The 24,578-nt window shown below is 41.5% G+C and overlaps 2 protein-coding genes and 1 pseudogene across 9 annotated transcripts in view; 2 read left to right on the top strand and 1 right to left on the bottom strand.

Annotated features, from left to right (window-relative positions):
* Positions 1–14,216, bottom strand: part of IFT122 (intraflagellar transport 122) — a 73,516-nt gene extending 59,300 nt beyond the window's left edge. For 3 of the 5 annotated variants that reach the window (XM_030307451.1, XM_030307452.1, XM_030307454.1), the window contains exons 1-3: positions 14,080–14,215; positions 6,410–6,476; positions 4,985–5,069 (exon numbers count right to left, since the gene is read on the bottom strand). In XM_030307451.1, the coding sequence (XP_030163311.1) occupies positions 4,985–5,069; positions 6,410–6,476; positions 14,080–14,120 (193 nt within the window). In that variant the 5' untranslated portion in view covers positions 14,121–14,215. Of the gene's footprint in view, positions 1–4,984; positions 5,070–6,409; positions 6,477–14,079 lie in introns of all 5 variants that reach the window. The other 2 variants (XM_030307455.1, XM_030307453.1) reach the window with 1 other exon arrangement.
* Positions 312–965, top strand: LOC115527260 (annotated as a pseudogene).
* A 63-nt stretch (positions 14,217–14,279) lies between the features above and the next one.
* On the top strand, positions 14,280–24,006 carry MBD4 (methyl-CpG binding domain 4, DNA glycosylase). Of its 4 annotated transcripts, none has more exons than XM_030307456.1 (8): positions 14,293–14,679; positions 15,696–15,926; positions 16,527–17,389; positions 20,350–20,424; positions 20,502–20,636; positions 21,768–21,917; positions 22,417–22,520; positions 23,668–24,005. In XM_030307456.1, the coding sequence occupies exons 1-8, from the start codon at positions 14,591–14,593 to the stop codon at positions 23,743–23,745; spliced, it is 1,725 nt and encodes a 574-aa protein (XP_030163316.1). In that variant the 5' UTR covers positions 14,293–14,590; the 3' UTR covers positions 23,746–24,005. The 4 variants fall into 4 exon arrangements, with proteins under 4 accessions (XP_030163319.1, XP_030163316.1, XP_030163317.1 ...); XM_030307457.1 differs by having other exon boundaries at positions 14,295–14,679; positions 16,527–17,365; XM_030307459.1 differs by lacking the exon at positions 21,768–21,917 and having other exon boundaries at positions 14,280–14,679; positions 23,668–24,006.
* Positions 24,007–24,578: the final 572 nt, after the last annotated feature.

Raw genomic sequence — 24,578 nt, 5'->3', positions numbered from 1 at the left:
CATGTTCTATGCTAAGGATTAAGTAGTAATTAAAGCACATGTAATCCCTACTTTCACAGAGTTTAGTGTAGTGGGAAAAGTAGGCATTGAATGAATTTAATCTAACATGAACATAATGTGCTAAGAAATGAAGTGAGTCCTAGGAAAGAGAATAACTGGGGGACGTAATTTAGATGAGGGAAAAGCTTCTCAGGAGGAGAACCTTCAGTTGAGACCTAAAGGATGAGCAAAGCTTAGCCAGGTAGAGGCAAAAGACCCATCCACATGGATAGAAAAGATATACAAAGGCCTTGAGGTAAGAAAAGCCTGGTATGTCTGAGTGGCTGAGAGGCAGCAGCATGGAATACCAAGAGCCAAGGGGGAGGTGGGTAGAGGATAGATCTCTAGCAGCCTCAAGGCCATAGTCAAAATCTTGTTCTTTAACTCAAAGAAAGGCTTTAAGCAAGAGCAACAAATGAGATTTTCATGTCCACACTACTTGGGCTTTATGAAAGAATGGACTAGGTCTCTCGGGTGGTGCCAGCTGCACGCTCCCCTGTGCCCCTCATAGCCACGCCTTGCCAAATTGAAGAAATCAAGGATTTTCTGCTCACAGCCAGATGAAAGGATGCCAAATCCATCAAGATCAAGAAAAATAAGCATGGGGCGCCTGGGTGGCTAAGTTGGTTGAGCACCCAACTTCAGCTCAGATCATGATCTCACAGTTCTTTGAGTTTGAACCCCACATCGGGCTTGTTGCTGTGTGCACAGAGCCCACTTTGGATCCTCTGCCCCTTCTCTATCAAAAACAAAAAAAACATTTTTTAAAAATAGAATAAATGAAATTAAATAAAGATAAGGATAACATGAAGTTTGATGTTCAATGCAGTAGATACCTTTACACTTTCGTCATCACAGGCAGAGAGAAAGAAGAGAAACTGAAACAGTCCCTGCCCCCAGGTCTGGCACAGAAGGACCTGAAATGAACCTGGCACACTGATTTGAACTGTATTAAAGTTTTTAAAATTCTTTGAAAACCATGAAAGAATGGACTAGAGAGGCAACATATAATAAGTAATTACTTATTAATTACATTGTTGCAAATTTGCAAGTAGTACTTAAGAGGTGGAGCAGAGTATCAAGGCAGCAAACAATAAGGAGTCTTCACCTACTCTGGAGAGAGATAAGGAAGAATTAACCATGATAATTCTGAGTGAAATAAGTCAGGCAGAGAAAGATATCATATGTTTTCACTCATATGTGGATCTTGAGAAACTTAACAGAAGACCATGGGGGAAGGGAGGGGGAAAATAGTTATAAACAGAGAATGAGGGAGGCAAACCATGAAAGACTCTTAAATACAGAGAACAATCTGAGGGTTGATGGGGGGAGTGAGGAAGAGGGGAAAATGGGTGATGGGCATTGACGGGGGCACTTGTTGGGATGAGCACTGGGTGTTGTATGTAAGTGATGAACCATGGCAATCTACCCCAAAAACCAAAAGCACACTTTACACACTGTATGTTAGCCAATTTGACAATAAATTATAAAAAAAAAAAAAAAAAAAAGAATTAACCATGGGCCAGATTTTGTAACCTTTGTTAAGGATTTTTAGACTTTGTTCTTAAGGCAAATAGAAGTTGACCTGTTTTCTGAGCAAGTCATTGTTTTCTGAGCTTCTACATCTGAAACAAAAAGGGGTAGTAACACCTTCCTCAGAGACTTTGTGCGGGGGGACAACTAAGATGATAAATATCTGTAAAACACCTTTCACAATGGCTGGAACAGTAGATATTTGGGTGAGCCATATGATACTGCTGTATCTATTAAATACACAGAAGCTGTATGTATGTATGTATGTATGTATGTATGTATTTTTCAGAAGCTGATTTTATTTGTTATTATTCCTGTCACTACTCCCCCAACACTGGCAGACAGTAAGACATGGTGTAGAAGAGTATGGGCTATGGGCTCAGAGTCTGAGTTGGAATTCCCAGTGATGGTACCAGCTGTAGGACCTGAAATAAGTTCCTGAACATCTCCATGCTTTCATTTCCTCATCTGAAAAACGGCTGCAACAATAGTATTCACCTCACAGTTGTTGTGATGATTAAATGAGATTAAAGTATTTCAGACAGTACCCAGAATATAATCAATGCTAAAAAAAATATTAGCTACTATTACAATTATTTCTTCATATTGTCATGTTTTTCTTGAACCAAAATAACTAGTTCTTACATACCTTTATATCATGGCTGTTCATTAAGTATTTGCTAAACTTAAGGGAGACACTGTTCATTAAGTATTTGCTAAATTTAAGCAAACTTAAAGAGCAATACCATAATTGAGAGCATTTCCCTTTCTAGATCCAAGGAAAAAAGGCCGATTGAGAGGAATTAAAAGACTTCTCAATCATTATGTGTCATGAAGAGGCAGCATGAAATACTAGAAGGCATGAGGGCTCTGCAGTCGGGAGGATCTGGGGCAGGCATATATGTACCACCGTCACCGGCTGCCACTATGACCGGCTGCCACCGTAATTGCTCCAAACCTGTTTTCTCCTCCGTGAGAGGAGCTGAGAACTTCCCTGAGTGCTCCAGAGGGTTGTTGGGAAGATCAAATCTGATGGTATGCGTGACAGGACTCTGCAAATGCTGACAAATGCCACTAATGGCAGGCCACACTCTGACACCCTCAAGGGCCCTAGTGGCATAGTAAGCCAAAGAGTCCCCAGGCTTATAAACTCCAGAGGACCCCAAGGCCTTCTCATGGCATTACTCTGAATTTGAACTCAAACACACACATAAAAACAAAACAAAACAAAACAACCAAAAAAACCATGGCTACTGTGGCACAGCACACTTGACTATGAGGCAAGAAATAATGTTTTTGCCACTGACTTGCTACATGACCTTAGCAGGTTACTTGACTTTTCCATGTCTTTATGATGGGCTAAAATGAAGACAATGGGCTAGATGACACTAAAACTATACCCACAAAATCGTGTGTATATATGAAGAATGTGCACTTTTCTACGAAGAGGTCTATAGCTTTCATTGGATTCTCAAAGAGGTTCATCATCCAAAAGAAGTTAAAAACCTGGAACCTGACTGATCTTCAAAGTTTGTTCAAGCATTATAACATTCCAATTTTGTGCCTTCTCAGCAGTGGTCACAGAATGTTACCTCTCATCCTATATCCATTTGACACATGAGGAAATTGAGACTTAAGAAGACTCAATAACTACTTCAAACTCCCAGAACCTTTGGGATTGGAACATAGAACCATCTCATTCCAAAGTCCATGTTCTTTCCACTAATCCCACATAGAGAATGCACCCATTCTCTAACTGCCACCTCTCCTCTTTGTCACCTTTACCACATCCAATAACCCTCTTCAAGTCCACCAGAACCTCTCCACTGCCCACCCCCCTGTGGTCCTCTAATCCCTCATTACAATGGCCGACAGTTCAAAGTCACTGTATATGATCACTGCTTCACATACATCCTCCACTCCCTTGCCCTCTTATTTCATCTTCAGAGGTGCCTGCAAACCTACCAACCTGGTTAAATCCAAGTCTCCACCACTCCTGTCCCTGCATCTATGCAGCTCAAGTAGTGGAGAGAAAGACATAATCACACCAATGAATCTCATTTTCAATTCATAACCAGCTTCAAGTGGGCCCTTCGTATTGCTTGGGATTTCACAGTACATTTACTCAGCCATTCTCCTAAATGGCAATTTGCCAGTTTTTCCTTTCTCCTCAACTCTGATACCTCCCTCCCCATCCTCACTCTCAGGTGACATTGCTTTCTACTTCACTGAAAAGAATGGAAAAGAATTTCCATTAGATTCCTAATACCACATGCCCCCACTTGCCAACATCGTGGTGGTACCTTCTACCCTTCCACCATGTCCCATCTAGGTCATAGATCCCATCTCCTCTTGCCAACTCAACAACTCTTTCCTGGCAAGTCCTTCCCCTCTCCCCTCCAGCATCAATGTTTCTCGAATTCAACATGTCCTAAACTGAACTCCTGATCTTCCACTGTAAGTTTTTCTACCTGAAACCTTTCCCATCTCAGTGGAAAGCAACTCCAACCTTTTCAGTAGCTCAGGTCAAAACCTTAGAGTCACACCTGACTACTTTCTTCACACCACACACACCGTCTTTCAGGCAATCCTGTTTGCTCCACCTTCAAACCATATCCAGAATCTGACCACTCTTTACTACTTCCTTTGCTCCCACAGATCTGAGCCACCATCACTAGTGTTACAAAAGTTGCCTGGATGATGCTTTCTTCACTCGTCTCCCTGCTCCAACCCTCACCCCCTGCAGACTGTTTCTAAAACATCAGCTAAAGGGATCCTTTTAAAAATATAAATCAAATCAGATCTCTCCTCTGCTCAGAAGTCTTTAGTGGTTCCCCATTTTCACTGAGAATCTAAGTCCAACTCCTTATAACAGCCAACATGATCTGGCCACCCCATCCATACCTATTACCTCTCTATCCTTATCCCCTACTGTTCCCCCTGACTCACTCCACGAAAGCCCCTGGAAGGCACACTCCCACCTGAGAGCCTTTGCTATGGTTTTTCCCTTTGCGGGGAGTTCTCTTCTTCTGGATGCCCACTATCAGAATCTCACTGCCTCTCCACCTTCAAGACTTTGCTCATCTGTCCTATCTCAATAAGCCCACTGTCACCACCCTTTCCTTTCCCATACCCATCCCCTGCCCCATCCAGCATTCTCATTTCCCCTTATTCTGCCCTACTTCCAGCATACTGTTTAATTTACTTCATTATCTCAAGCACCCAGAATAATACCTGGCACATAGATGGCCCTTATTGACTTGAATGATTGAAATAAAGTAAGAAACTTAACTATCTTCTGTGATTGTGAGTTGTATGTCAGCTTACTAACACTAATTAAGGAGTGACTAAGGAGAAAAATGAGCAGCTATGAGACCATTACAGAGGGTATAAAACCAGAGCAGCCTCTTACCATCCTTTGCATACGCCACACAGTACACAGTATCTTTGTGTCCCTTTAGGGGCTGAAGTAAGGTGCCATCAGAGGTGTCATAAACCTGGCAAAAAAGACACAAAATTACACATTATCCACATGACATCTATTAGTCAGAATTCCTGCAGGTTGCTGCTTTTTGTTGTTGTTGTTGTTTAAACGACAAAACATTTGTCAATATTCTAAATTTGCATCAAGTAAAAACTACACCAAAAAAACCCAGAAAGAATGTGACTCTAAGTGGAGAAACCCAAAAAGTAGAGGTCCCAACTCTATAAATTACATGGCCAGGAACATATCATTAATCCTTGAGAAATAGAACTTCATTCTGTGGAACTTCACTACAAAGTTCATTCATCTTATGTGAATTTGGATATATGACCAATCAAGCTAAACCCTCCCAAATAAAGCCAACACACACAAAGAGTCAGCTACAACATGATTAAATTTTAGTTCTAGCCTGACCCCAGTATCAACATAATAGAGAAATGTTTCATATTTGCTATCAAGAGTTTGAAAGTCATAGACCTGAACTCCAGGTTTACAAATCAGAGGAAATATTATAAAACCCAGGTGTAACATGGATTTAGGATATTTTGTAGCACTGTAACATCTATAAATGTGTGGATATTTAAAAAACACACTATCTGCGTAATCAAGGCAAAACCCTCCAAAAACAGTGTTAGAGAAGATAACCTATGAAAAAAAAGTAAAAGAATTTGGATTGTTTACCCTGGCGAGAAGTCTGCAGAACAATGTAACCAAGGCTTTAAGATTATGTAGTTACCATAAAGAGAATGGAGATCAGTCAGTCTGCATATCTAGAGACAACAGAGCAAGGGGAAGTGGACTTACGCAGGAGGAAGGAGAGATCATACAAAGGTTTTTAGGTCAAACATAAAGAGTCCTCTGAAAATTACTTTTATATACTGGGATAAGTTCCAGACTAGCTATATTCTTTGAAAATATGAAAAAAGGACAGCATCCATATGGAATTGTTTAGGTAGGCCAATGCCTAAAAGTTGGGGTCAAGCTATCTGGCTTCTCAGGGAGGGAACCCCTTCAGTCTTGTTGCTTAAATTTTTCAGGGGGACAAAATGTGAACTGACACTAGCCCAGTTTCAAAGGCATTTTGATTAATTGTTTTCAACTCTTTCATGGGTGTCTCAAAGTAAAAAGGGAAAGATTAATGACTCCAAAGGAGGTATTGTTCACAGGTTCCTATCTGACAGACAGTTTACTTACCTGTTTTAAATAGCCCATTTCCTTCCCTATTAAAAAGTAATGACTGGTTTTTCCGCCCTTGCCTTTTTTATCTTAAAAAATAAAGGGTCAAATTTCAGAGCACTTACAAGAGGGAGAGGGAAAAAAGCACTTAAAAAGGAAACTCAGACAAAATCCTACCAGTAATCTGTTTCCTGCAGCCAAAATCAGTTGCGTTCCATCAGGCTTAAATGCGAGGTCATATATACTAAACAGGAGACAAGACAAGACAAAAGGACAATTAGGAACCAAAAGGATGAGGTCTGCTAATGGCCAGGAAAGCAAACTTTATTTCCATTATGAAATACTGCTTGTGTATGAGAGAGAAAAATAATGGCTAAGAATTGCATTTGGTTGCAAATTCCGTTCAGCCACCGCACCTTGGCAGTCCATTCAATCACGATTTACTTGGCAGTTAGCTTCATGTCCCAGTTTCCACTTGTCCAGACGCCAGAGATGATTCAAAGGGTCAACAGTTGAAGGCACTAACTCTCCTATAAAGACTACACAAACTGAGAGAATGCGTGAGGGTTACTAAATCTGCATGTCTCTGAAAAACTGGTCATTTATTAAAATATCATTATTGGGGCGCCTGGGTGGTTCAGTCAGTTGAGCGTCCAACTTCCGCTAAGGTCATGATCTCACAGTCTGTGAGTTCAGGTCCCGCGTGGGGCTCTGTGCTGACAGCTCAGAGCCTGGAGCCTGCTTCGGATTCTGTGTTTCCCTCTCTCTCTGCCCCTCCCCCACTCACGCTCTGTCTCTCTCTGTCTCAAAAATAAATAAAAACATTAAAAAAATAAAATAAATAAAATAAAAGTATCATTATTATTTCCAACCAACTGGATATTTAATGAATGCCTTTTAGGTGCTAGGCAATAGTAACTGATACAAAATGAGTAAATCACACTCGCTCCCTGCCCTCAAAGAAATCCCCATCCACTGGGAAGATATGACTCAGACACATTCACAAAGACCTACCATATGTCATCAACTCTGCAGCATACATTTTTTTCACATTTTAAAATCTCTGAGGTTGGGGGTGGAGGGTGTGCCTGGGTGGCTCGGTTGGTTAAGCATCCGACTCTTGATTTCAGCTCAAGGTTCATGAGTTCAAGCCCCGCATCAGGCTGTGCACTGACTTAACGAAGGCTGCTTGGGATTCTGTCTCCCTCTCTCTCTATCCCTCCCCTGCTTGCTCTCTATCTCTCTCAAAATAAATAAAAATAAACTTAAAAAAATAAAAAATAAAATCTCTGAGGTTATGTATCTTATAATTGATGATGTGTCAGCTTAACTGGAAGCATTTTTTGGTTTCTTAGTGGTACTTAAAATAATGGTATTTTACAATCAGTGACCTCTTAGATTAGATGACTACAGAATAATACTGTGTAAAGGTTTTAGGAGATACATTAAAACATATATTACAGGATTCAAATGAGGAAGATGCAGAAAAGATTTGGAGAAAGGATGAGAAAAAGCTTCATGAAGAAAAAACTATGTGAGAAAAATAGGGCTTTTGAGACATGCAGGAGGAGATTTGGAGGGTGAAGCATTTCAGGCAGAGAAAACAGAACAAGCAAAGACATGAAGGTGGGGAATAGCATATAATCTAAATAATCAAATTTGACTGAAACTTTGGCTATATGTAAGGCAGTAGGGAGAGATCAGGCTAGAAAAACAACAGGCTGGAGCCATATTGCAATGATTCTTGAATGCTCTCGGCAGGGGATTTCATTAGCTCAGGTGACTCTAGTAAAAATGTGCTAGATAGCACTGCCAAGTCAGCCTATTGCAAAGGTTTAGCATGGGATAAATTCACCTGATACCTGAAGTCATCTAGAAATACAGAGCCCGGGGGGCGCCTGGGTGGCGCAGTCGGTTAAGCATCCGACTTCAGCCGGGTCACGATCTCGCGGTCCGTGAGTTCGAGCCCCGCGTCGGGCTCTGGGCTGATGGCTCAGAGCCTGGAGCCTGTTTCCGATTCTGTGTCTCCCTCTCTCTCTGCCCCTCCCCCGTTCATGCTCTGTCTCTCTCTGTCCCAAAAATAAATAAATGTTGAAAAAAAAAAAAATTTAGAAATACAGACCCCGGGTAAGAGTACTTGGAGTATTTTGCAGAGATACTCTGTGCTGAGCTCTTCCAATACATTATTTCATTTCATCCTCACAATTCTATGAAGTATGAATTATTACTCGGTTTTGTAGTTGAGGACACCATAGCTCAGAGAAATCAATTATCCCACCCAACATTACACTACCAGCAAGTGGCAGGGCCAGAATTTCAACTTGGGTCTGACTGTAGAGTCTGTGCTATACTACCTTCTACTCTCTACCTTCTACTTGAACTATTGTCAAATATGACAAATCTCTGTTATCTTTAATACTTTAACAATAACAGTGGATAACATTTATTAAGTACATTTATTTACTATGTGTGCAAATACAGTTTAAATGTTTTACATGTATCAGCTCACTTACCCCTCACAACCCTATACCTATTTCACAAAAGAGACAAATTAAGATGGAGAAGCTAAATAACTTGCCAGGAAATAAACTGCTACTGAGTGGAGGTGGAACCAGAATTCAAACCCAGGCAGTCTGTCTCCAAAGCCCAAGATCTAACCACTATGATCTGTGGCCCTTATTTTCATTATTATTAGCATATGTCACAGTTGATAATATAATAGCAACAGTTTCCATGCTTTATCAATGGGGGGAAAAAAAGGCATTACATGTAGAATCCAAAAAAATTTTTATATAGGCTCTGTGGACAACAGCCTCCTTTAATAAAAATAATTTTTAAAATAATAGTAATTCTTCACATATATTCAACAGCTGGCTGATGAATATTACACCCTTTCCAGTTAGGCATCCCTCTTGATAGAAGCAAACACAGACACTGAGTTCTTCAGCTTCCTCCTATTAGTTGGTTACAGATCTGGGCCTTACTGTTTCTGGGCTTTCTTTCTCTGAACCTATGGGGAAATGTGCTTGGCATGTATCACACTGAGGAGAAACAGGGTGGTAAAGTGAAAATCAGAAGGGAGTTGGGGCTAGAACTGATGCCCTGTCCAAGCTTTAGTCCTCACCTACAACACAAGGCAAGAGAGCTGCCATCCCACCTCTGAGTGCACAGGCCACCCTTGTGCAAGCACCTGACACCTGTGGGTTGCTGTGATGAGGTACCGGATTTTGGAAAGGATCTGCACCACTCTTCTATAGTCATCCGTGGTCCTGTGGCTCCCTTTCTGCAATGTAGATAATCTAAGCTCATTAAAGTGGTTCCTGTGGGGATCTTCTTCATAAGGATCATTTGGGGTTGAATTCTCAGAAAATCATTTGAGTGTCTGATTTGGGCCAAGTCTTAAACTGTCTTCCTCTCAGATATGAAAATTCATTTTCTCTAAATGTCTTGAAATTTGGGGCGCCTGGGTGGCTCAGTCAGTTAAGTGTCCAACTTTAGCTCAGATCATGATCTCCTGGTCCAGAAGTTCAAGCCCCACATCTGGCTCTGTGCTGACAGCTTGGAGCCTGGAGCCTGCTTCTGATTCTGTGTCTCCACCTCTCTCTGCCCCTCCCCTGCTCACACTTTCTCTCTCTCTCAAAATTAAACATTAAAAAAATGGGGGGGGGGCACGCCTGGGTGGCTCGGTTGGTTAAGCATCTGACCTCGGCTCAGGTCATGATCTCACAGTTCATGAATTCGAGCCCCACATCAGGCTCTGTGCTGACAGCTCAGAGCCTGATGCCTGTTTTGGATTCTGTGTCTCCCTCTTTCTCTGTTCCTCCCCCAGTCGCACTCTGTCTCTCTCTCTCTGTCTCAAAAATAAATAAAGATTTAAAAAAATTTTTTTAATTTTTTTAAATCAAACATTTAAAAATAAATAAGTAAAAAATAAATAAACGTCTTGAATTTTGCCTTCCTAAAGTACAACATAATGTTCAATTTACCCCAGTCTAAACTCTTAAGGTACTTAGGATCTGTATAATTTATCATAGCTCTGAATTACATAATCGTCTATATTTTACACTGTTTCAAATACTATATCCCCTTAATTACAGTCAATTATAGTCCCCTGCAGTTTAAGGGCAAGGACCCCGTTTTAGACATTTATGGGCCTTTGGTGCATGGCATGGTCCTAGACACAAAACGAATATAACCAACAACCTGACAATGTTTTATCTTGAACCCTTCAGACTTTAATTACATCATGAGACTATGAAACCAAATAAAGGAAACTTCGTTTAAAATGGAGCTAGGAGGCCAGAAGGGGGAGCTCTCATGGTGTACGTTTATTGCAGCCCTTTGAAGACTCAACAGGAAGAAGCTTATGCCTCACCACCACCCTAGATGAAGGAAGATTTTTCTCCTTGCCCAGCAACAGCCCAGCCAATGAGAGACTGTCACAACTCAGCCACTAATAAGCCACTACACTTTGAGCTCCCAGTTTAATGTACTTATTGTTTATAACAGCCCCTCCCAATTCCCCTTTTTCCTCTATAAAAGAGTGCTCCTCTGTTTTCTGGACTTACCTATGGTTCACCATAGCTTGCTTGTCCCAATTGCTGTCCTGCTTGCAACTGCTCTCCTACTCCTGAATAAACCCACTTTGCTGGCAAAATAACTGGCTGTTTTATTTTCAGGGTTGACAAGAGCACAGAAATTCAGAATTGGGAAAGACCCTAGAACTTGTCATGTAGTCCAACTCCCCCACCAAGGCAAGAATTCCCTATGGATGGCCATCCAGCCTCTGAACACTCCCAGGGTTGGAGAAGTCACCAGTATGCAGAGTTTATTACACTACAGGATGGCTCTCTCTACCCATCTGCCACCTTTTATGAGAAAGATACACTATCAAATTACATTGCAGAGAGACAGAGAGCAAGTCCTGCAAATTGTCCTCTGCCAACTTTGTGCCCACCCCACTGTAAAGGAAGTCCCAAGGTCAAGGTGCCTCTCCAAATCCTGCCCAACCTGACCCACCCCAACTTACCTGCTTGGAATCTTAGACAAATTATGTTACTTTAAGTCTCAGGTTCTTCACCTGTAAATAGGGTAATTATTCTAACCTCATAGGTTGTGTGGAGGTTAAATAAAATAATGCATGTAAACACTGTCTGGCCTATAGCAAGTACTCACTAAATATGAGCTGGTGCGACTGGAGGGTAATAGCAGATACTGTCCTTACTGGAATAAGGCAGTCTAGCCAGAAAAGTCACCATGGTTGAGGGAAACCTGGAGCAGTGGTTTTAAGGAAGAAATGAGGGAGTTCAGAGAATAAGACAGCATCTGGGAAGGAGGTTTGGATAGAAAAATGGAGATTGCAGCTGAACTGGAAAGCATAAATTTAAATGTTAGCAAGCAGTGGGGGAGGAGGGATGGTAACAGGACCACCTAGTTAAATGCACAATGTGATTCAGAAGGGAAATGGGAGTCAATCTAGGATTATGCAAAGTAGAATAATGGATCACAGCAACAGGACTCAAAAAAGAGAAATCCTCCTGCCATGGGAAGGTTAGACTGGAAGCAAAAGAGCAGACCAGGAGACAGTGGCTGGTTCAGTTGTGGAGGACTAATCTTAGATATTTGGGATCTCTTAGATCTACTACCTATTTTTTTAAATAGTTTTTGTTTTGCTTTGTCTTATTCTGGGCTACCAGCTGGCATATGTTGCTGCCACCAAGATCGCTGGTCTATAGAACCCCTACACTGCCTATTCTAAACAGTTGTTTTCAAAGCTGTAATGGGCCAAAACCCAAATAACCAACCTTCATTCATCATTCTTTCACTCATTCATTAATTCATGAATACATATATCCATCAAATAGTCACACCAACCACTGATTTGTCTAAGCTCTGGAATATGCCTTTGAAATGAATAAAAAGTAGCCATTGCTTCTGAAGGGTTTATAGACTTCTGGGATAACGGATTCACAAATAACTCTTATACTAGACAGATTCTAAGTACCACAAGAGAGGAATGAACAAAATCTATGCCTGGGGTTGAAAACTGGGAGCAAATCAGGCTGTATTTGGCCAGCAACTGTTTTGTTTGGCTCACATGGTGTTTTATTTCAGTTTTTTAAAATTAGTTGCCAACACTTAAAAATTAGGGCATTTCACATAAAAATCCGTAGCTTCTGGTGGAAACAGGAAGATCTGAGCACTCGAGGCCAAATTCCTGCAGGGGAGTAATTGGCAGGAGCTGAGCAGCAGCTGCCCCTTTTAGGCAGAGCATGAGATCTCTAGTTTGCCACACTCCTTGCCATTCCCTCTTACTCCCTGACCTCAAAGCCAAATGTTCAGTTGCTAGTTTTCAGCAGCTTTATAAGAAAAAAGTAAAAAGAATTTTTTAAGCTCTATTTTCTATTAAAAGAAGTGAAAGATATACTGCGAAGTCTATCTGTTTCAAGAGAAATGGGGTGTAGAAAAGGGGTGCAGAATACTCCTAAGACAGACAGGCAATTCTGTGAGTTTAAGATGCAAATAAACACCTCCCATGATACTGCCTGCCTGACTCCTGCAGGCATTTGAGTTTGCAGCCTCTGTAACATGAAGAAAAATTAATGTAGTAGCTAACAAACAGCACTGGCTCTGGGGTGAGGAAAAAAGCTGGCTCCACCACTCATTCACTGTGTGACCTTGGCAAATTAATGACCCTCTCTGTGCTTCAGTTTCACGTAAAACAGAGGTAATTACAGTACCTACCCCAGAGGGCTGTTGTGAAATGACTGAGATAAAAGACATAATTCTCAGCCAGTGCCTGGCACATAGTAAGCATTAGCTAATACTAGTGCAGAATACAGAAGAGGGAGAAACCATCTCTGAAGGGAGCGTTACAGAATGTTTCGAATTTTAGCGTGAGGAAATGAGAAAAGAAGGCATGCTAGCTTCACACAGAAGAGACTAAGCAAAGACAGAGAGGGAATGGCAAGGGCCCTGTTCCAGTGGCCAAAACAAAGGCTGCACAATGAAGCTTGAAAAGACCATCTAGGAAGATTTTTAAAGTCACACTGAGGAGAAAGATCCAGTAAGTCAGCATTTCCCAAAATGTTTCATTGTATGATGGATTTCGATGATAAAAATGGAATAGGACATTAACATCCGCTCCTAAGGCGAGAAAGTCATTCTCTTGTGATTCTCTTTCAAGCCTTCTAATTAAGCACAGGAGAAAGTCTTGGTTTGACGCTATTCATCTCCAGCACCTCTCTGATGGCACTGGATAAATTTCCTTCCAGTTCTCCAGACTATAGACCAGAGGCTTAAAGGCTTCCTAGTTGCCAGTATCCAGCTACAACTTAATAATACCGTTTTGTTTCTCGCTGCTTTAAGTTTCACAGTTATCTCAAAGCAAGTGGTACTGATTTTCAAATACGGAGCAATAGTTTCCTTGTAAAATCATATTTGAGTGAAAGTGAGACAATTTAGACAAAAAACGCCAAGGAAACAAGAGTATGGGTAACATGTGGATGTGGCAAAGATCGTGACGTTCGAGAAACACTGCCGTGGGTGTAAGCTGAACCCAGAACGTACTTGGACAGGGCCAGACATTGATTCTGTCTGTGTAAAACGGCCTCGACAGGCCACTACCTCACGCGTGGTACACCCCCTTGCTCCCGCGCCAGGCCTCAGTTTCTCCATCCGCAAAGGGGTGGGAGGGCGACCCTGCAGTCGCGCAGACCCGGGGTTCAGTGCCTTCAGCCCAGGCCGCAGGCCCGTTGCCCTTGGCAACCACGGGGGTTCCCGCAACGGTTCCCGCACCCCCGCCAGGGCTCGGCCTCCCGCTCCTCCCGGACCGCCCCGCTCCTCACCAATGCTCGGCTTTATCTCTCCACGTCAACACGGCCCTCATCGCGGTTTCCCTCACGCCTCAAGCCCCTCCTCCCGCCTCAGTAACAGGCCCTATTCCCCTAACGGCTTTCGTTACTGCGCTACCCCTGGCAACACACATGCGCAGTGAGCCTCGTGCGCGCGGCTGAGTTCCAAGTGCGCAGGTCTAAATGGAAAGGCTTAAGAAAGAAGCAAAAGCGAAGATGGAACGGGGCCTAGAAGGTGTCTGCGCGACTAGCGCTCGCTCTACTGGTCCGAACGCGCGGAAGGCGGTACGTCTTCCTCGACGAAGGATTTGATTGGCTGAGCCGTGGAAATGGCGCCTGTGGCTGAGGGGGAGGTGAGGGAGCTGCGGTGGGATCTGACGGACGTTCACTCTCTTCGGCTTTGGTGCTGAAGAAGCTTTCGCATCTTATTCTGCTCCGCTCCTTGATTGTCGTACCCTCTTGGCCAGTTGCTGCCGCCGGAGACCCCTTGAAGGGCACGGCTAGGATGGAGAGTCCGAGCCTGCGGGACTACGGAGCTGCCCGCTCGGTCACTTCCAGTGAGCGCTTAGACCCAGACCGGCCCAGTGACCTCCGGCAAGTCATTGTCCCCTTTCGGGACTCATTTTCACCAACTATAAAATGGGAGCGGGCTGGGGTGGATAGAAGGCTGGTGGTCCTTTCTAACCTAGGATCGACAGAGCTCGAGACCCACAGGGTTAGTTTACTCGGAGCAATGGCTGTGGCTCAGATACTCTCTTGTGAGGTTCAGCCCTAGAGTGCTCCCTATTTCGTTACCCGAAATGACGAGGGAGGTGGAAGGAGCAGGGAGGTTTTGTGCAAGGGGAGCAAGGAGAGATCTGCTTGGGTTGCAGGGTCCCAGGAAAACCTTGTAGGAGATGTCACGTTAAGCAGCCAGCGCTGCTGACCCCAAAATGGAAGTCCTATTGGAAGTTCCAGAGGAAGCCACAGTCTTGTTTCGAGTACAGTACTTGTATATGTGAGATACGGGGTTAGGATGATTTATCTACTGATTTGTTTTTTTCAAAATTTAATCCCCAGAACTACCTTTAAGGAAGTATTACCTCCTTTTTACAGGTGAAGAAAGGAGACTTTAAGAGGTTAAGTAACTTGCTCTTGGACGCATAGCTGGTAAATCGCAAGAGCTGCGATTTGAACCCAGTCCACTGACTTTAAAGTTTGTGCTGTTTTCATCAGGCTTCAGTTTCCTTATTCCTAAAATGTCAACTATATAATTTCTTAAGACCCACCCAAACCCCCAAAATTATTAACCCCAAAATACTTCAGAAGAACTTGGTTCTAATTCTAGTTACTAACTCTTGCTTAGTTTCCCTATTTGTAGAAAACAATCTGGATTAGATACCTCTATAGATTATACAGAGATTTCCAATCATTTTTAACCCATGTTGCAGGACAGAGAGGTAATCACATAGCATAAGACTGGTCCATACTGATTTTAATCTCTCCTATAATCTGAATAGTCCATATGGTTCCTGCTCTGTCATGGATTGAAATTGAATAAGCAGAGGAAAATAAATTTTAAGTAAGCCAATCACCTGTACTTTGTTTTTGTTTTTTGTTTGTTTGTTTAGTAAGAAAGATGTTACTCTGGAATTGGAAAGAGTGGGAAAAGATGAAAAGCAAATGATGATAAAAAACAGCAGTGACTGGAATCCCCTGCTGCAAGAATCCATTGCTTCCAGTCAGATTGGTGGTAGTACAATGACAGAATGCCGTAAGTCTGTCCCATGCGGATGGGAAAGAGTTGTGAAGCAAAGGTTATCAGGGAAAACAGCAGGAAGATATGATGTATATTTTATCAGGTGAGCATACAATGTGGTACCGATAGCACAGCCAAATCATTTTATCTAGATAGGTAGCAGGAAAGCATAACAAGAACTTGGCTTTTTCTATTTTTATCATAACAGCCATTATGGATTCTGTTCTTTGAGTGTCACAGGTTAGTTACATCAAGTGATTTGGGAACAAGTACATACTACATACTTCTACTTCAAATGGGTGCCTTTAAATTTGTAAGTTTGTAAATATTTATAAAATTATACTATCATAGAGAAAACTATTTAGAAGTACCACTTTATCACTTTTTTAAAATTTTAAATGACAAATACCCATGGCAGAGAGAGAAAGAGAGTACATGCAAGTGGGGGAGGGGAAGAGGGAGAGAGAGAATCTTAAGCAGGCCCCACGCCCAGCGTGGGGCTTGATCATGACCTGAGCTGAAATCAAAAGTTGGATGCTTAGCAAACTGAGCCACCTGGGCACCCCGTGCTTTTTAAATTTTCAATGACAAATACCCATAGCAACATTTGGAAATTATTAACTAAAAATCTGAAATGTGGTCCAATTCTTTGTAAAACTCACTTTTATTTACTACCAATGTTTTCTTTAATATCATTTTCTAGCCCACAAGGACTGAAGTTCAGATCCAAAAGTTCACTTGCTAAATATCTTCACAAAAATGGAGAGACTTCTCTTACACCAGAAGATTTTGATTTTACTGTACCTTCTAAAAGGGGCATCAAGGCCAGACATAAAGATAACGACATAGCGCCTCTGACATCCCAAATGCAAAATGAAAGGAGCAATTCAAACTGGAACCTCAGGACACGAAGCTGGTGGAGAAAAGGTGTCTTTCCCCTGCCAAGTGGTACTTCGGAATCGCAAAATAGCAGAGGACCATCTAACTTTAAAGAAGATGAGGGTGTTAATGATGTTGACTCCAGAAAGGTTAGAAAGTCCAAACGAAAGGTGACTATTTTAAAAGGAATTCAAATTAAGAAAACTAAAACAGGGTGCCAGAAGGGTCTTCCCGAGTCTACTCAAAGTAATAGGAAAAGAGAATCTGAATATAATAAGGCAGATGCTGAAAGTGAACGTGTTGAGCAAAGAAGTCAGCTTGATAAAACTTTCTCCATTTCTGATGCTGGAGCAAGCAACAAGACCCTCAGTGTAACCAATGAAGAAAAGAGAATTGTAAAAGAAAAATCACTGAGTTCAGGATCAAACTTTTGTTTTGAACAAATAACTTCTGGCATCATAAACAAATTATGTTCAACCGAAGAAGCAGAACACAGCAAGAAGTGTGAGGAAACCTTTTTAGAATCTGAGGAAATAAGAACAAAAGTAGAAGCTGGGGAAAGGAAGGAACATTTGCATACTGACATTTTAAAATGTGGCTCTGAAATGGATGACAACTGCTCACAAACGGAGAAAGACTCTATTTCTGTGAAAATATGTCAAGGTATTCAGAGCGCTGAAGCAGCTGGTAAACATGTGATGAATTTATACTCCCAGACAGTATATTTCATGCCGGTACCCAGTTAGGATGTGGGAATAGAATGAAGAAATAGGCCCAAATATCAGATATGTCCTACCAGTTGTTCCTAGTACCTCTGTTAACCAATCTTCAAACCCATGGCATAGAGGGAACTGGCTGGCTACTGCCTTGATACCCCCAGCAAAGGAGAATTGTGCCATTAACAGCTGCTACCATCTCTCCCTGGTTCAACAGCAGGGACTCTCCCCGACAGTGCATTCCCTTCTTCCCATCTTCTTTCCAGCCAGTAATATTACAACTTTAGGGAAAATAAAAAAGCGACACTTGAGAAAAGGTTTGGGGAAGAATCTTGATGTGCATAAACTGGTTGTGAATAGTCAGTGTCTACTCTTTTGCACCCCTTCTGTTACTTATCACTGATGTGTGACTTCCAATTTCATTTTGTACATATCATAGTCATTTTTATCTTCTATTATAATGTAATGCTTCTCTAAAATGCTTTAGAGCTCTAAATAATTCAAAACTGTAATCATATAGTTCATCTATTATTTGTAATATGCTCTTAATACAGAGTTCAGAGCTTAGTAGTTTTGCCTTTATAATACCTCAGTGAATAAGAAATAAAAAGAAGATCTTTTGAGTAGCCCTGTATTATATATTCATTATGCCATTATGGCATAATGAATAACTCCTTTAAAGAAGAAGAATTTTACTTAAAGTCCTATGGGGAGACAGCCTGGACAAATGGTGGAACGGGGTTAGACTTGATTCCTGTTCTCAGCCCTACTCATGGTTTTATGTCTTTGCTGTGCCTGGAATTCCTTTATTCTTAATAGAAGCTGAACCATATATACCTAGGAAGTGCTTCTATATATACACACCTTGTGCTTCATATATACGTAGGACAAGCCTGTCCTTTAAAGACTTCAAGCTTCTTAGAATCTTAAGGTTTATGTAGCTTTATTGCTAGTATAATGGGTAAATAAAATATGAAAAACATCCTTTTGTGACCAAATGGAAGTATCCTATTTGTAAAGAAGTCTAGTTCTCAACACCAGGTGAAGTAGCCTTAGTTTAAGAGGTGTCCAATGGAATAGTAAAGACTTTCCCATTGGCTTAGTTGGAAATTGCCAGGTAAACCGAGCTTCAGTCTCCTAATAATAAAAGAGGCTAGTTAATAATTATTTGTAAGAGCCCACAGAAGAAATGGAACTAATAGCAGTTTCCTTTGTTCTCTTTTTTGACTTTATATTAGGCTTTGCCTATTCAAAATAGCAAAAAACAGCTAATTATCTGGAGAGCTGGATACCTATCCCAATCTATAGTCGATCCCACTCTCATTTTGGGATGGCTGTTTTATTTTATTTTATTTTTTAACTTTTTTATTAAGTAATCTCTATGCCCTAGGTGCCTGGGTGGCTCAGTCAGTTAAGTGTCCAACTTCCACTCAGGTCATGATCTCATGGTTCATTGCTTGGAGCCCTGTGTGGGCTCTGTGCTATCAGCCTAGAGCCTGCTCTTGATTCTGTGTCTCCCTCTCTTTTGGCCCCTCCCCTCCTTGTGCACTGTCTGCCTCTCTCTCTCTCTCTCTCTCTCTCTCTCTCTCTCTCTCTCTCAAAAATAAACATTTAGGGGCGCCTGGGTGGTTTGGTCGGTTGAGCGTCTGACTTCGGCTCAGGTCATGATCTCACGGTCCGTGAGTTCGAGCCCCACGTCGGGCTCTGTGCTGACAGCTCAGAGCCTGGAGCCTGTTTCAGATTCTGTGTCTCCCTCTCTCTCTGCCCCTCCCCTGTTCATACTCTGTCTCTCTCTGTCTCAAAAATAAATAAACGTTAAAAAAAAAATTTTAAACAAAATAATAAACATTTAAAAAAGTAATTTCTGTGCCCAACGTGAAGCTCAAAAACTCATGACCCTGAGATCAAGAGTCTCATGCTCTTCCTGACTGAGCCAGCCAGACACCCCAGGATGGTTGTTTAATTTCTAAGCCTTAGTTTGTTTATCTATAAAATGGAGGTAATAATCCTCACCAGTCCTGTGTTTCACATCAAGAATATTACAAAGTAAAAGGAGAAGTGAAAAAGATGGCTCACGCTATACAAATGGCAAGATATTATTAACAGACATTCAAATTTAGAGGGTAACCTTATGGAGAGTATTAAATGTGATGATTTTAAAAACTTGGGAAGCCCAATAATGCTGGTCAAATGGTCTTTCTTAAATTAACCGAGCTTCCCAGTAGACAGTGGTCAGTATTCCAAGGTCCAAATCAGGTTTTTCGGCAGGTTCTGTTTTGTCTGGGTCCTTTCTTTAAGCGTAAAGTGTTCACCGCAGAAATTTTGGAAAATATAGAAAATTAAAGGAGAAAAGAACAATTAGCAATAACCATTATACTGGTTTGGTTTTTTACACTCTAATCTTTTTTTTTCTTTTTTTATTAAATTGGGATCATATGTAGAATATTGCGTTTTTATTTAAAAGTTAAGAACATGGGGGAAGCTATTCATGATATCGTCTCAAAATGGTTTAATGACCACATTGTACAAGTATGTCCTAATTTAAAATATTCCATATTCTAATTTTTCAGTACTAAGAACTCTGAGCATGTCTTAGAATACTAGTGTAATACAGTGGTCAAAGTTATGGACTCAGGAGCCAGACTGCCTGGATTTGAATTTCAACTCTGTCACTAGCTGTGTGACCCTGAGCAGTTTACTTAGTTTCTCTGTACCTCCGTTTCCTTATCTGTAAGGTAAAAGTAAATAGTACCTAGCTTGTAGGTCCATAGTATTAAATTGGTTAATTTTTGTAAAGTGCTTTGCTTAGAGCAGTACCTGGCACGTACTAAATGCTTTATAATAGTAGTGTGTTATTGTTATTTGTACCCCTGAGTATTTCTTTAGCCTAAGCCATAGCTTCTATAAACAATGTTAACCCTTCCTTTTCAGAAGATACCATTCCACGGACACAAATAGAAAAAAGGAAAACAAGCCTATATTTTTCCAGCAAATATAACAAAGAAGGTATCCCTTTCCCAATCAGAAAATCCTATTTTAAGTCTGTTTCAGATGTTCAGCTCTGATGCAGTGTGTTTGTTTAGCCCTTAGCCCCCCACGACGCAAAGCCTTTAAGAAGTGGACACCTCCTCGGTCACCTTTTAACCTCGTCCAAGAAACACTTTTCCATGATCCGTGGAAGCTCCTCATCGCTACTATATTTCTCAATCGGACCTCAGGTTTGTGGATTATTTTAATCTTTATCTTAGAGACAGTGCGATGAGGAGAAAGAACACTGGATTGATTAGGAGCCCTGGGTTCAAGTTTAACTTTGAGTCTGTGTGACCTCAGGCAAGGACTTCTTACAGCCTTGCAGCTCTTCAGCTATGAGGAAGTTAGACTAGATGACAGCCAAAGCCTTTTTCGCACTAAGGAACAGATAGATTGTCATTTATTTTCTACTTCCAAACTAGTTTTGGTCATAGTGAAAATCAGTTACTTAACATTCTTCCACCCTCTGTCATGTGTAAAAGCATTTCTTTTTCATTGAATGCTTTCTTTAATGTCATTGGCACTTTGTGTTCTGTATGCTTTTATACTAGTTATCTGATGACTGGATTATTTGAAAACTAATACCATGCGGGGCGCCTGGGTGGCTCAGTCGGTTGAGTGTCCGACTTCGGCTCAGGTCATGATCTCACGGTTCGTGAGTTCAAGCCCCGCGTCAGGCACTGTGCTGACAGCTCAGAGTCTGGAGCCTGCTTCGGATTCTGTGTCTTTCTTTCTCTCTGCCCCTCCCCCACTCATGCTCTGTCTCTGTCTCTCTCTCTCTCAAAAATAAATAAGCATTCAAAAAAAATTAAAAAAAAAAAAAGAAAATTAATATCATGCAAGGCCAGGTATCAGCATGATTTAAACTCTTAGCCAAATCAGGGCGCCTGGGTGGCTCAGTCGGTTGAGCGGTCGACTTCGGCTCAGGTCATGATCTCGTGGTTTGTGAGTTCGAGCCCTGCATCCAGCTCTGTGCTGACAGCTCAGAGCCTGGAGCCTGCTTCAGATTCTGTGTCTCCCTCTCTCTGACCCTCCCCCGTACATGCTCTGTCTCTCTCTGTCTCAAAATAAATAAATGTTAAAAAAAAAAAAAAAATTTTTTTTAACTCTTAGCCAAATCGTCAGGAGTGTTGGTTATTGACTCTGAAGGTGGTTACCAGTTCAAGTAATGGCTTCTCATCAGGGATTTAAAAAGGAAAACAAAAAAACAAAAAACGAAAAACAAAAAACCCTCTGTATGAGATTTCTAGAGAGGAAATACCCGAACTTAAAAACAACCCATCAGGAGGCTTGTAATCACAGTTACTTTTACTTCCCAGGTAAAATGGCAATCCCTGTGCTCTGGGAGTTTCTAGAGAAGTACCCTTCAGCTGAGGTAGCAAGAACCGCAGACTGGAGAGATGTGTCAGAACTTCTTAAACCTCTTGGTCTCTATGATCTTCGAGCAAAAACCATTATCAAGTTCTCAGGTACTTTCCCATATACCCAAAGGAAAGAACATAAACTATGCCTATTTAAGAGAGTCAAACCTTAAACTTTAATGTTCTAGGATGCTATATTAATAGAGGTCATTCAGCTCAAGGGCTAAAAGCATGTAAAAACAATCCACTTGCCCCAAACTGCAGTCTCCCACTGACCCAAGCAGTAAATCTTTGCTCAGCACTGGGGCAGGCCATCTAGGAAGGATGAAGAAGTCAGCAAAGCAGAAGGCCCCGTTGACCTCAGGGACTTTACCTCTGTCTAGTTAGCACAGCACAAAATCACAATGGTTACTAAGTGGCAGGTGAGAGGTTTAGACAGGGGTGTTGTGGGAATTCAGAAGAAAGAGCCATCAGAACTGGGGTTGTTAGGAAAGACTCTTTGCTGTCCCTTCCTGCCCTTCTCACCATCCAGCTCTGCATCACTACATATTTGGGGAAAGTATCTTTTCTAGAAGCTGACCTGATAAGTGAGGTTTTATCTTTGCAGATGAATATCTGACAAAGCAGTGGAGGTACCCGATTGAGCTTCATGGGATTGGCAAATATGGCAATGATTCTTACCGAATTTTTTGTGTCAATGAGTGGAAGCAGGTGAGGCCCACCCCCAGCCATAACATCTCCAGCACATTTTGTCTCTGAGACAAAATACACCCATCCAATAGCCAAAACTGTTTCTTGGGCACATGTGCTGCCACCATCACAACTAGTTTTGTCCCAGGCTTGAGGGGCAGTGGTGGCATGGGGCTGTTGGCAGAAGGGAGAGGATCTGTAGACACTCCCACCTCCATAAAGACTCCTTGGTGTGGCCTCTGACTGACCTCCAGCAGTTTATCACTTCTGGCCCTGTAATGTCATTCCCATTCATGTGTGGTCTCTAAGCCTGATGTGGTTCTTCTCCTGTCAGTCATATTAGCCTTCAAAAATGACACCACTGGGGGCGCCTGGGTGGCGCAGTCGGTTAAGCGTCCGACTTCAGCCAGGTCACGATCTCGCGGTCCGTGAGTTCGAGCCCCGCGTCAGGTTCTGGGCTGATGGCTCGGAGCCTGGAGCCTGTTTCCGATTCTGTGTCTCCCTCTCTCTCTGCCCCTCCCCCGTTCATGCTCTGTCTCTCTCTGTCCCATAAATAAATAAAAAGCGTTGAAAAAAAAAAATTAAAAAAAAAAAAATGACACCACTGAAGGAAAGCAGGCAGGTTTGGACTTGGAATATATGCTTGTGGGGGTTTCTCCTAGTGGTCCCAGACTGCTTTAACAGTAACTGGGCCCTACTTCAGCTACCCATTCAAATGAGTGTCCCCTGTCCACAGACATCCAGCGGGTGTCCTGGCAGCTGGTGGGTACTGCCAGGTGGCGTGGTACACTGCCCTCTTAGTCTGTGACTCACCCTGAAGCATTCAGCCAGTAGATGTGGCTAAGCCCATCCCTGCTCCACCATTTATTGTGATAACTCTCAGGGTCTATAACCTTCTCCTGAAAAATGGCCTATTAATACTTGACTCATGTTGTCCCCAACCCACGTGCTAGGTCATGTTAAAGATCAGTACTAAATTGGAAAGTACTTTGTGAAGGATTGCCTTAATGTAAGATAGAGTTTTAAGCACTCATGAATCTAATTAGGTTAAAGGTTTTAATTTGCAGGAATATTACAATAAGGTATTGTTCCCCTACCTTTGAAAGGCCCATTTTAAAAATGTATTTCTGACTAACTTCTGTCTCCTAATGTGTTGTATTTCTTCCAGGTGCACCCTGAAGACCATAAGTTAAATAAATATCATGACTGGCTTTGGGAAAATCATGAAAAATTAAGTCTGTCTTAAAATTGTTTGAAGTTTTCAAACTCAGTTTTTATACCTTACTTTGTACTTAAGTAAGTTAAGAGCTCCATTAAGCACAGGCATATAGATTTTAGTCCAACTAGAAACATGATACAGGTTTTCTTAATATGTGTAACACTGGTAGATCTTTGTTACTGAATGTACTAGAACATGTTTTGAGATTTTTTAAAAAATAAATTATGTGACAAGAAACCTAAAAATGTAAATGACTTTTCCAATAATAAAACATGATTTGAAGTTGAAAAAAAATCTTTTGTCAACTCTCAATTATACAAAGCAGATTTCTATCAATCTTGCTTAAGGAAAGATTAGACTTTCAGTTCTCTTTCAATAAAAATGGAATTACACAGTTGTTATGTAGGAAGCAATCAAACAGTTTGCAGCCAAAAATGTAAGAAAAGATATTACAGAGTATAATAGGCAGCTAATAATAGGCAATTAGTCTTTTTACTAAAAAAAGGTAACAGTAAGTTACTTTTGTCGTCACGTGTTCTTGATGACTCTGTGCTGGCTTTTAGTAATTAGAGATTGGACCCCAGCATCCAATTGATAACCTGTGATTATCTGCCTGCCATTTTGTTTCAGAGTATCAGCTTCTGGCTCATGCACCTTGACCCCATTGTTAAAGTTTTTAAGTTTTGTGCTGTTCTTAATACAGGCATCATAATGTTGTAGCACAAATACTGAAACGTTTACCTTAGAAAGAACTCACCAAGCAACAACAACAAAAAAATCTCAAGTTACTAAGTCTCAATTACCAATTGCCATTTTAAGGTATAATTTGAAAATAAAATTGATTGAATAAATGAAAAATA

This window comes from Lynx canadensis, chromosome A2 (assembly GCF_007474595.2).
Source record: "Lynx canadensis isolate LIC74 chromosome A2, mLynCan4.pri.v2, whole genome shotgun sequence".
NCBI classification, from domain to species: Eukaryota; Metazoa; Chordata; class Mammalia; order Carnivora; family Felidae; genus Lynx; species Lynx canadensis.
The sequence above is the reverse complement of the archived record's forward strand: the minus strand, read 5'-3'. Positions and strand labels throughout refer to the sequence as shown.

Coding starts and splice junctions, on each gene's coding strand:
- MBD4 (XM_030307456.1), top strand. CDS start 14,591: ATGGAGAGTCCGAGCCTGCGGGACTACGGAGCTGCCCGCTCGGTCACT. Junction 14,680..15,695: donor GACCGGCCCAGTGACCTCCG/GCAAGTCATTGT, acceptor TTGTTTGTTTAG/TAAGAAAGATGTTACTCTGG. Junction 15,927..16,526: donor TATGATGTATATTTTATCAG/GTGAGCATACAA, acceptor ATCATTTTCTAG/CCCACAAGGACTGAAGTTCA.